The sequence below is a fragment of the Pieris brassicae genome, chromosome 5 (genome assembly GCF_905147105.1).
Source record: "Pieris brassicae chromosome 5, ilPieBrab1.1, whole genome shotgun sequence".
Lineage (NCBI taxonomy): Eukaryota > Metazoa > Arthropoda > Insecta > Lepidoptera > Pieridae > Pieris > Pieris brassicae.
The window spans coordinates 3,379,524-3,392,784 of NC_059669.1; the positions used below are offsets into that span (position 1 = coordinate 3,379,524).

General features: G+C 32.7%; 1 protein-coding gene across 2 annotated transcripts in view; it reads left to right on the forward strand.

Moving 5' to 3' along the window:
• Nucleotides 1-863: 863 nt before the first annotated feature.
• LOC123709913 (collagen alpha-1(XVIII) chain-like) overlaps nt 864-13,261 on the forward strand; it is a 131,056-nt gene continuing 118,658 nt past the window's right edge. For both annotated transcript variants that reach the window (XM_045661516.1, XM_045661517.1), the window contains exon 1: nt 864-1,007. In XM_045661516.1, the coding sequence (XP_045517472.1) occupies nt 985-1,007 (23 nt within the window). In that variant the 5' untranslated portion in view covers nt 864-984. The remainder of the gene's footprint in view (nt 1,008-13,261) is intronic.

The window sequence follows — 13,261 nt, forward strand, 5'->3', positions numbered from 1 at the left end:
GATAGATTGTGTCATGTAAACAATATCATGATTGTTCAAAACATGGTTCTATAATTGTAGGCATAATAAATAAAAACATAGGAGAGCTAGAGTATAATAAATTATCTTTAAACAACAACAAACTACAACGTTAAAACGTTTATTATTTCTTGTGTAATTTATATTTTTTTAATAAAGAGTTGAGAAAAAGGCAGTGCGGAATTGGGGAAGAAACCATACAGAATAATGCATTGTGCAGATACAATTCTGCAACGTCTTTATTCAACTTTTTGTAGTCTATCAGTCTTTCGTGCCTGACACTAGTCGCTGACATGACTGACACACCAATACTCAAAGGACTTTCCATACAAGTGTTAAATTTTCTCAAGGAAATAAAAATATATTTTCTAGCCAGGATTCGAACACACAACCTCACTGTTGATTGCACGACTTGCTTGGCCAACGCCTTACATAATACAATAAAAATGCCAAGTCATCAGAACATTCAAGTTCCATCTCAGATTTTATCAACACACCGTATCTATTTCATAATCTTCGTAACAAATTTAATGAAGGCCCTCTAAAATGTCACGCACCCAAAAACATCCTTTAAACCGTTGAAAGGCTGGATTACGCTGCAAACTTTTCCAATATCTCTTCAACAACAATAGCTTTACGCCTCAGCCTTATCTGTACATCGAATCTCGATCATTACTGCACTTTTCATACGTGAATAAACATATCCTAAGCTAAGAAACAAAATCGTATCTAATTCGTTGTGTGAAAGTCTCTTTTTCCGTCTGACAACGTTTTGGAAGGGCGGACGTCGCCACGTGTACGACGACTTGCGTTTAGACTTTAGTTCTTCGCGAACTGTGTAGGAGGTTAGTACGCTATACATTATGTCATGCGCTTTGACGAAAGCGTTATCTACCACGTGATTTTGACAAGACTTTGCCGGTTGATATGTTTGTGATTGTGTTGTGGATGCAGATTTGACGGAATATGATCGCGATGGAAAATATAAGGTATTGTTATTTAGTAATTATTGTTTTGTATTAAAGTATTTTTCTCTTTGTTTTATTGATTTGTGTATGGTATTCATAAAGAGTTCCTTGTTACGTATGTCACTAGGGTCATTGTCCTTTGTGACCTAATGTTTCGGTACGTATTCTCTATTACAATATTCAGTCGGTAATAGGCTGGTACATCCTCATTGTTTATGGATATATATTAAGTTCTGCGCATGCTCGTTACTATGTCAACAAACTTTATACTAAGATATCCTTAATATAAGTACTTTGACTATATTCTAAGAGCATGCTTATCAAAATAACCGTAACTTAGAGGATTCTTTTTTTAAATATATTTCTGGGTTACTTCGCAGTCAATACGATCACACAGATGCAACAATTACTTTCAACTAAATATTTTTGGATGGACGTAAACATTTTTTTTTTTAGTTTTTATAAATATTTGTAAATATTATTTATTGTTTAGCATTCTCCTTCTAGATATTATTATTATTGCATTGTTATAGAATGATTTGTATATAAACAGAAGATAACGCACTAACGACCGCGACTTCCATTGTCTATATTTACGATATAAATTTTTATATATAAATCTTGTCTATGCCAAGTTTAATCAAAACCTATTGTCATTTATATGAACGGAATTTCGGCTTAAATATTTATATAAACTTTTATCAATGCTCGAAGTTAAAGCTTATTTTAAACTTTAAAGAAAAATCGAAAAAAAAATTCAGAATGTTTGCTACGCTTTGAGCTTTTGCAGTTGTTCACATTTTAATGCATTTTTGAAGAACTTCGAAGTATATTTTAAACATGAATAAAATATAAGATTTTATTATTGAATCATTGTTAGATTCGTAATTACGAGTAAGCGTAAACATGAGCTTATATCAAGGTTACATTATTTTCTTTCTACTTAATAACGTTTATTTTAGATACTATTTCTCCACATTCAAGTTTTATCTTGAAAAAAGTTGAACCTTTAGTAATTTAATTGAGTATTTAATTCAAAAATGTAATTCCTAATCAGAAACGCGAATCTATCTTTTATATTAGTAGTCATTACAATCAAATATAATATTTTCAAACCTATTAAAAAAAATATAAAAAAACAATACCCCGGTATATCCAAATTTGATGTAGTTTGCACATCATGTACTTCATACTTCTATCTTGCCATCTGGTACTTAAAACATTCTCAATATACCTAAATTATTAGTGCGTTGAATGTTACTAGTAAATCATTCTAGCTATTGTTAGCCTTGCCTTAAAAAAATTATGTCATATACAACGAATTTCATAGGAAAGCGTAGTCATTGGAACGTAACAAAGGTACTGATATAATTTTTTGATTTGACTAATTAATGCTGATTTGTATTTCGATTCTACCTATAGATGGAATGGCGTATGTTAAGTTAAATGAATGTTGTGTAAATATTAGTGTTTAAGTACTTGAATAGAAATAAAAGCGACGCAAGAGTCGTCGCGTCTATTGATGTGAGTTTACCAGTAAGTTAATAGACTGAGGCTGTTTTACTACAGAAAGTCGTTTGATCGAGTTTTGTACTACCAGCGTTATTTGGACTCCATACTTTTTATTTAAACATCACGCTTTCTTCTTGAAGAGGTAGAAGAGAACCACGGATAGTTTCTAGTTACGGACCTGCCATACCTCTCCCTATCCACTTTCATGACATTCACCATGCATGTTCGTCGGTAATGGGTTATTTTGGCCTTTCCCTTTTATAGAAGGGGCGTACTAGAGTACGTCCTGGATTTGATCTGACTAGACCTCACCGTCCACAGTTGCCTACGCATTACGCTCTACCTACTTGAGGCAGACTTGCATTGCCTACCTGTTATGTTGTATTATTTAAGTTATACTTCTTTTGGCGCGATAGGGAACAATCATGAGAGTAAATTATTACGATGCGCGCGCACACACATCACAAAAAACCGACACCCTGAAATTATAGCCAACACTTTAGTTTTTTTCTATTGTTAGTGTCGTTTTTTCTGCAAACGTAGGATTACATTGTTACGCCAAAGAAGTATAAATTCTAACGCGTGTTCATAAGTAAATACAGGTTTTTTTTTAAATGTTATATATGTCTACATGTATGTCATGTTTGCCTCTAAGTGCTTGTCACATTTAAAAGTGTATTTTGTGTACCAATGTATCAGTGTGCCGAGCGTTGGCAAGCTTTTATCAATAAAATAAAATATATTATAAGCGCTCTATAAATTAAAAATCATTTCATCAAATTCACAAAATTATGAGGTCAGAAATGAACTTAGAGTGAGTTAAGTATAATGTACTGAACATTAATTAACCCATTTCAAGATAAAATAGTTCACGTAGTGCTTCGAATAATTCATGACCCGGCACACACTTGACCGGCTTTTAATTTTACGATACATAATAATATATGCATATTGAATGGCATCTGGCTTTACATGCAGGAAGATAAAGCTCTTTAGCTTTTCATACAAGCGATGAAAATATAAATAGAAACAATTGTAATTTTTAATTTAATTGACCAATGTAATTTAATTAAAAAGGTTTCGCTAAGGGCTTTAAGGGGTTAGGCATTAAGTTCGTTGTTGCGTTAACAGTGTCATTTGAAGAAAAAAACAGATGAAGGATTTTGTGCCTATAATTGAATTACAAAATAAATATTACATATGATCGGCTTTGAAACCGAACCCAATACTAAAGGCATCACGGTTCCTTTAGACTTAGGATTACGAAATTTAGCGCGAAACTTCACTTACTATAAATAGACTACGCAACGATTTTCGGAAGCTGCGGGTGTTTATGGACTGCGGTGGTCATTCACTATTAAAAATAAAATGTAGTTATCGTAAAGCTCTTCTCAAAACTCACTGTAATTTTAAAGATCTAGTGATTGTTAAACAGTCTTAAAATAACAATGGCACTAAAAGCTTGGCCTCGTATTTCCGTATCTGTCTCGATATCCTTTGTTTTTTCTAATAGCCAAGTAAGTGATCAGCCTACAGTCTCCAACACTCTGTCAAGTTTTTGGGACACATCCATAATAATCGTGAGGAAACACGATGTTTTATGTCACCCTACGATCGAGAAAGTCCCGCTCGGTGGAATGAGCCTTCGACAATAGAGATGTAAGCCGAACATTTGAGCCACTAGGCCAGAACTACACACCGCTCACACTTTTCCATATTTATAGACAAATATTTCTTAGAAAAGATAGAATACATACAAGAAATTAGTTTTTTTACTGTTTTCGTATCAAAGTTTTGGGTGCTATGTGGCTTAGTGGTTAATGCTTGGAGCATTGCCCCTTGGCCCCCACTTTACTTTTACAATTTTTAACATTCAAAATATATTTTTGTAACAGGTCCTTCAAAGTAAAGTTTTAGTTGCTACATATTAAAGTAAGATTTATGTTTATTACCTGCGAGTTTAGATTGCATTCTGGCAACACCTAAGTGAACTAATTATAAGTTGTATTATTTTATAACAATATTTTTTACATATAATAAAGTTAATTGTCCCCAATTTCACTGAAATCTAATCCATGTATGGTAAACTTCTTGTAATAGAATAATAAAAGAAAGTTAAAGAAATACTCAGTGATTTACTATGTAAATCGGTAGCGTTGGAGTGTCAAGTCTTCTATATATACATATAATCCGATCGATGTCATTCAAACAATCGCTTTCTGTCTACAGCGAGCATCGATTCATTCCCAGTACAATAACCTATGACAAAGCACGCTCAGATACAAAAAGATAATCGAAATATTCATTTTCCTTATATTCTAATGTTTTTGGTATTAAAATATTGATATGGACTTTCAGGTTTTACCACAAAGAACGGTTCGGTGGCCGTCGATACACAATCTTATATTAGAATAATAAGTCCTGAGTACATACCTCGTTACAATATCTTCCTTACCAGGAAGAAAGGCACACAATATTATCAGCCGTAAGGATTTGGAGAAATTCTATTAGTTTGGGAACAAAGAGAGGTTAGACTGATGCTAATACCTTGCCTCACGATAATTCTCAAAAAAGCACTAAACACTCACTATAAAATTCTAAATAGTGGACGTAACTATTATCAATTAACAAAAAGTATATATCAAAATAAAAATGTGTCTAACGTAACCCGAGTAAATCTCAACAATGACTCAACTAATAAATTTGACGATCGGCCGAGAAAAAATATTTGGGATTGAGCTAAGAGCTAAGAGCAATGGTGGCCTAGTGGCTTCAACGTGTGACTCTCCTCCCTGAGGTAATAGGTTCTATCGCCAGCTGTGCAGCAATGAACTTTCTGTCTATGTGCGCATTTAACATGCGCTGGAATAATGAAGGAAAAAATCGTGAGGAAACCGGCATACCTTAGACCCGGCGAGTCGGTAAAATTTGATGGTGTGTGTTAGGTCGCGTCTCACTACCTTCCTGAGGACATAAAAAGGATGTAGAGCTACTGATTTTTTCTATACAAGTGTAACTTTTGCTGTCATATAATATGAATAATAAATACACTTTAAATGCATTCAAATGGACAATGCATCAATAGATTTATGATCTTAAACGAGAAAACATTCTAAAGCATCCAACACGATGAATTTCCTGAAAATCAATAAAATGTTTCAGACAAAGAGGGAGTTCATACGAAATATCATAATTGAAACAGATGCAATCTTCTTAGATTCGCCTATAAGGGTACGCTCCACGGATTGAATATAATATTATTGATTTTATTTGGCAATAACTAATAGTCTTTAATACAAATCGCTTAAACACGTTATTTTGCGGGTCTTATTCGTTGTTTACGGGCTTTAGAAAGAGCTTTACGTTTTATTACACAATAGACTAAGCGATAAAACTGAGACATAAAATAATACATGCCTTTCAATACTAAGTCTTTAATTGCTTCCAACTTATACATATATTTATTTTTGTCTTTTTCATGTATCCTTTTTGTAAATATTCTCCTGATCTCTGTTTACATAAATTTTAAGTGTTTTGTTCCATTAGTTTTGTCTTAAAATAGTATTTTTGCACTTCATGGTTACGTAATTTTTTTTCTCGCAGTGGTTGCCTGGAAGGGATCGCTCGAGTGTAACGAAGTGTTAATAAATAAATAAATATTTAACGACATGGAACTGACACCTTAACGCTACTAAGGCCGTGCTGTATAAAACGAATACCTTCTCTTATCGTCTCTTTAATTAATAAAACGGAGTATGTTTTAATATATATGAGGTACCTTTATAATTTTGTCCAGCTTTCTATGCCTTCGAGTGCCAAATTAAGGTTCATAAACGGCACCTAGACCACGAAAATACTAAATCACTAGAATAATTAATAAACATATAAAAATAATATTGATCTCAATTGTCGGTTACGCAAACGTATCAAGAAAGGCTCATGTGTTCTAGAGTGGTTCTGATTCAGTAGGCTTTTACCGTCTACATTATAAATTACACTAATTTATTAGTCGAGTATTAACAATTGAGTCAAAATCGTGACATGACGTCAATTGACCGAGCGATGATTCAAGGTAATCGAGAAATGGGCTATAAAGAGAATGAAATTAATCTCGACTGCGAGTCAAGGTAGAATGATGAACTTTTACGCTAACAACTCATTTTATTAATCAAATAAAAGTTTTATTGTATAGCAACGAGAAAACATTTGCTTTGAACGGTTATAAATCACGTTAGGAAAATATTTTGCGTTTGCTAACATTGACTTAGCAAATTTTAATTTAGCAAAGATGTTTTGCAGATAAGTATTTTTTGTATAAAGCTGAGCATGACGAATCCCGTTGCGCTGTGCTGATTTACTTTGACAATTTGATACGCGAAAAATTATCTGTAATAAGAGCTGGAGCGAGCCACTATGCGCATTATATTATTATTTTACTTATCTTTATCCAATTTTAATTTTAGTTACGATTGTAAAATAAAGTTAATTAAGCTTAAATTTAATATATTTAATGAAAATTTCATACTAATTCAATAAGTAGTTTATTAGTTAAACCCTCAAAAATAATAAGCAAAAATCTTGCGTACGCCTAGAATCTTGTTTGAGTTAAATGCTTTTTTTTTATTTATAAAATTTAGTTTGTTTTCATGCAAAATGTTTGTACAGTTTATACTTCAATCCAATTTAAAAAAGTAACAAATATCAGTACATTTTCCTTAAAAATTGTTTATTAAAATCTTTGACCGCATTACTGATAGTCTATTAATAAGGCGTATCCACGCGTGAACGACCGACCCGTACCGGCGCTTGTCTATTGACTACTGTCATTCTTTATTTATTTTATTATCTACGGAAGGCGTTCGAATTTTAAATTGTCTGAATACCAATGTGTAATGTTAAACATATTATATATGGAAAGAAGCAATCTATAATGTATTCTCGATTTTTACGTTTCGTTTATTGCGTTTATAATTATGAAAAGTATTTGTTTTCTTTAAATTTATAGTCATAGAAAACTTAGATTAAGTTTTATGTTTCTTGTAAAATATATAGTGCTTGCAATAAATAAATTTTAATAACAATAATTTCGCAATCTCTTATAAGGAGACGTAAAGTCTCCAAGTAATAAACATTGTTTATTACAATTGCCCGATGTATGTTATAATTTACAACTTAAATGATATATTTAGGTTATTATGTTAGTGATAACAGCTGACTTCGTCTTATCAGTGAGAATGGTCAATATACTTGGCTTAATTATAAGATAAAAAATTTCGCCGTTTATTACCATACACACAAGTTATTTGTTATCTAATAACTGCACAGAGCGGTCCAGTGGTTTAGGTCCATTCGAACCCGAGGTCCTGTCTTCGAAGCCCGGCTTGCCTAAATGTACTCATACATTCAGTAAACCTTCTAAGTCTAAGGAGGTTAGATGATATAAATGTTTTATTGATTAATATACACTTATAATAATATAATATCGCAAAGTACCTCTTAGCCTCAGTTTGCATCTGATTCTTTGATATTAAACAAATACATACAAAAAAAATTGGGAAATTCACTGGTAATTAAATGTCTCCATTAAATTTAATGTTTAATATCCAATTAATCCAATCCAAGTAACTATAAAAGAGATAAAATTATCATAAGTTTGAACTAAACAAAAAGAAAATTAAAAACTAAAGCCCATTCCGTAATAAGGCAATTGACTCGATTTCATAATACAACATATTCTGACGTAATCAAACGATACGCAAATCCTTTATTGAGTTTCATATGTATGTTCAAACTAATAAAAATACTAAAAAAATATTCATTGATACTATTCAATAACGTTAAGGGTCTATCTGTAACAATACAAAATCTAATTTCAACATTTTAAGTGTTCACTTATGCTAAAGCTGTAACGGAAGCTTTGTTATACTTGAGAAACGATACTAGTGCGAAAGCCTTCTGAATCATAATCATTATCTTTGTGGTTAAGCAGACTGGCCTTGACACTCGTGTCGTGACTTCAATTTTATTTGACAAAAAAATATAACTCCGATTCAGGATAACTTCGTGAAGCATTTGTAATAAATAACAAGACGGAAAGCGCAATGATTATGAGACTAAATTCCGGACAATTATCACCGAATCCAGAATAACCCTTTTGCTCTGTATTTTACCTGTGTTATGAATAGCGTCAGCAACATCTTATTCCTGGCTCGCTTCCACAGCTATAGTTTTCCGGACTCTTCGTCACAGAGCGACCTATTTGAAACGTATATGAAGGGAGGGTAGTATAATAATAATGAATAATTTTTATTTTTACCCACAATTACACAAACCATGAGAGAATCTTTCTTCAAACTATAAAAAAATTAGAAAAAAATAATCATAGTCAAGGTCATAAATCATTTATTTATATAACACAATTGACACTTATGAACGTCAAAGAAAGAAATATTTACATTTACTACCAGTTCTCAAATCAAGGGCGTAGAACGGAAGAGAAGATCTGGCAACAAACTCTCCGCCACTCTTTTTAATCGCCAAGTGTTTTTGTTTTACACAACGTTTGTCAGGAGCTGCAACCATTACACCATGTTCCACATGACATCTTAAGCAATAAATATATTAAAATAAATTAAAAACAAAGATTTTTATCAGATTGTCAAAGATCCTCTATCAGCAGGAGGCATGGTAAAATAGGAGCACGCACTTACATTCTCGTGGGAACAACACGCAAATACATATTCGAAATAACTAACATCACCGCATACACGAATTAAATTACGACCAGTCACCTCAAGTAGCACCCGTTCACGAGTATGACGCATGGTCAGCCATCGCCCCCCTGGCCATATTTTAGAGAAAGAAATAACCCGACGCATGAACACCGCCACAAGCAATGACATTTAAGCTAGCATCCTTGAAATATGGACTTGGCTACATAAGAAAATAATAATAATTCTAGTTATACTGAAACAATTTTATACCACATAGATCACGGTTAATATTAATGTATTGCAAGATATGTTATCCTGTTTTGCTAATTATATAGTATTTCTTTTTACAATATTTTTTGTTTAAATTGTTAAAGCGGTTGAAAAAAATACACGAGTATGTTTGGCAAGATTTTTCTGTTCCACAACTGAGTTATAAAGGCAGTTGCAACGCCACTGTTTAGATCCTACCCATTGAAGTATTTTCGAACCAATTTGACAAAGGGTCCTTCAAGAAAAGAACGTACTAATTCTCAAAAGGCTGGTAATGCACTCGCGATCCCTGACGTGTTCTATATAAATAAATGTTAATAGTTTTTCTTATACATTCAATATATTTATTGCAGTTAAAAAACATTCCGTTAAGAAATATTTTTAAATAGTTGTCTCAGTTTTTCAACATTTTACTGTATGTATAAACGCATCGATTTTGATTGAGTATAATAACAATTCATAAGCATCTCATTGCGTGGGTTATCTAATAACAGAGAATCTTTGATGTAGGCGTATAATTAATTTGAATATGATAATAGTATGGAACAACTTTCTAATTTGTTGTAATACGACACTGATATTTAAATGCATAATAACAGCCTCTTTTTGTAAATTTCACCCTTAATCCTTTATCTAATAGATAATTACCATATATTATTCAAAACATATGCAAGACTCGTTTACATAAATTCGATGTTCAATAGAAATATTCGCTTGACTCAGCAAAATAATTACGAAGAATAAGCTACATAGATATGAAGTTGGCGTTTTGTATGGGAGGAACATAAAGTAGATTTTTTTAATAAAATATATTTAATTAATCAATGTATGTACCATTGCCATCTTATAGTTCATTAATCCCGTTACTAAAAAACATTCTGACGGGAATCAATAAAATCTTTAAAGGCGGTTTCGACTGCCCATCAGAGCTGAATTTTTTACCTTGGAAGAAGTTATTCAAATTTCGAAAAATATTGTGATTTCTTGGAGCAAGGTCCGAGTAGCATGGTAGAGGTCATAGATATTCCAATTGAAGCTCCTCTAATTTGGTAGCAGTCTGCTGTGCAGTGTGTGGATTAGCATTGTCGTGGACCAGCAGTAGCCTAAAGCGACTTACCAGCCTAGGTTGTATCGCAGCTAGCTTTTCCATCATGGTTTGCAGTTGCTGACAATAGACATTTGCCGAAATCGTCTGGCCAGGTTTTTGAAAAACAAATGCAAGTTAACAGTTTCAAAATTGAATTTGGAACTGCTAACCAAGGAGGATATATTTGAGGTCACAGCACGACAAAACGCCAATTTCATACATGAGGACCTAATATATAATATGTAATATACAGTATGTATGGATTCCTTTAAAACACGCGCGGTCTAAATCGAATGTCGTAAAAGATCCACACAAAACATAACACGAGCGAAAGTCAACGCTCGCGAAAAACATCTGAAAACGACGGCCATTGAACTTCCATAATTAAAAATTTACGATATCTACGTCATAGTCTTTGGTCATAGTTAAATCTGACATTTTCGTATGCAATAAAGCGCCGTACTCATTTATGACTCAAAGCAAGTGGCCTGGCATATACCGAAACGCTACATTACTCATAGCTTCGAGGAAGATATTTGATAAAATAGACTACGATTTAATCACTGTTTTGGCTGACTCGGAAATTCCAAAAACTATTACAGACACAGTGCACGCATATAACAACTCTCAGCTGCATTTTCAAATACATACGCGCACACACCCATTCACATACCCATTCAATCACGTATACCTAATGTCTTATGCGACTTGTGTTTGATTAGTTGTAACATCAAAATAACTTTTTTTTCTTCAAAAAACTGATTTTAAAATGCGATGTTATTTTATTATTATTGTAAAGCTTTTATACTTCTTATTATAATTGCTCTCTGCACAGTTGTGTCCAAACCTGAGAAAGTTCATTAGGCCACGCAATGGAATTCGTTCAGGCCACAGAATTGAAGGATTAATAGGAATGCCGTAGGAAAACGTGGATAATAGTGTATACAAGTCCCTGCAAACTAGTTTTACTTATTAATAGTATTTCTATTAATTTCAAATGAATCTTGCTAGTATTGCGTTTAATCTAAAATTATTATTAAGCCTTTATTGCTGACATCCAGTATAACATATAAACACGTGTTTTTGTTACATATTCTAACTTAATCCAACACATCATGTGCTGGTTTTGGTTACCAGCGTATCTTCCTCTTTTCCTTTCTCTATCTCCTGTCCTTTCCTATCTCTCGTCATGTGCCCGGTCCAGGTCCAATTTCAAATAAATTCAATATTTATACTGTCCCTTTAATCTTATATGATCGATAAAGGTTTATAAAAGAGTCGATGAAGGTTTATAAAAGAGCCGATAAAGGTTTAACGGTTACTAGAGCAATTTAGTTCAAGTTTAATTTCACCCTAGATTTATGAAGCGCTTACAAAGTCTTTTAAGGCTAATAAGCGATTTGTTATCTAATCCGGAATTAAATTTCCTACGTAACATTCACCCTCTTTTAATATACCAGTCTGGTAGAGATACTCGTAGATATTCATTACTGATATTTTGATAGAAGACTTTGAGTTTGGCAGAGAGTGAAAACGGTAACATAAATTCCGGTAATCGATACGGAATTAAATTAAATGGAATAATTTATTTTTAATTTGCATATATACCCTTACGATAAAACACCTTTAAGCAACTAAATGTGAGTATTTTCCGCATTGTTTAACTTCTTCTTAACTCTAAGTTTAGAATTCAAATCATACAGCAATTTCTATTAAGCGTGAAACGAAGATATGACTTCGCACTTACTAACTTTTACCCATATAATTCTGGATTTAATGAAGTAAGTATATTATGCAAGAGTTTAATAACATGTTATTAACTCTATTTATGCATTTCATTATACGTTATATATAAAAACTTTTTGAACTAGTTTACGATTATGCTTAGTGGCGCGTGACTTGATGATCTCATGAGATTTAACCCCGGGCTGTGTACTAATGGATATTAGCAAACATCTTGTAAACATACCACAAAAGCGGCACGTGTCAAGTACAGAAGGTTGACCTTTGATGATCTTCTTGCCAATAAAAAAGCACTCAAAGAAAGCAGATTCAATGTGAGGACAAGACCGCCATAACGGTTAATAGAGTGACTCAATTATTTTATCTATTATGTAAAATTCAAATCTGCATAAATTGCTCGTTAACGATAAGGTTCGTTGTCTGCTATTAATAAGGTTTTAGATTGTTTGAACATACTTCTTATCATTCCGCCATTAGAACCCATAACCACTGAACCATCGAGAACTAAATAAAATAATTTATAATAGATAATTCTACTCGTTTCTTTTGGGCACTTTTATTCCACGACTTTGTGGAAGCAGCTTCCCACTGAAGCGTTTCCTAATTAATTCGACTTAGAGTCCTTAAAGAAAAAAGCGTACCAACTCTTAAAAGGCTGACAAAGCGTTCTGGTATTGAGTGTCCATGGGCGGTATCACTTAGCGTATATTGAACCAGTAACAGAATTGCTAATTAAAACTTTCGCGAAACTTTATATTCCTATACTGATACAAACGATTATGGTTGCCTAGCAACGAATCAACAAATATAAAGTGATTCACACAATCACATGTTTATTATATTATATTATATCTTACTTAACAAGGATTTTCTGAAATTATTATATTCTGATAAATAAATGAATTTTGCTTTGTATCAGACAGTTACAAAATATCTTAACAAAAATGTAT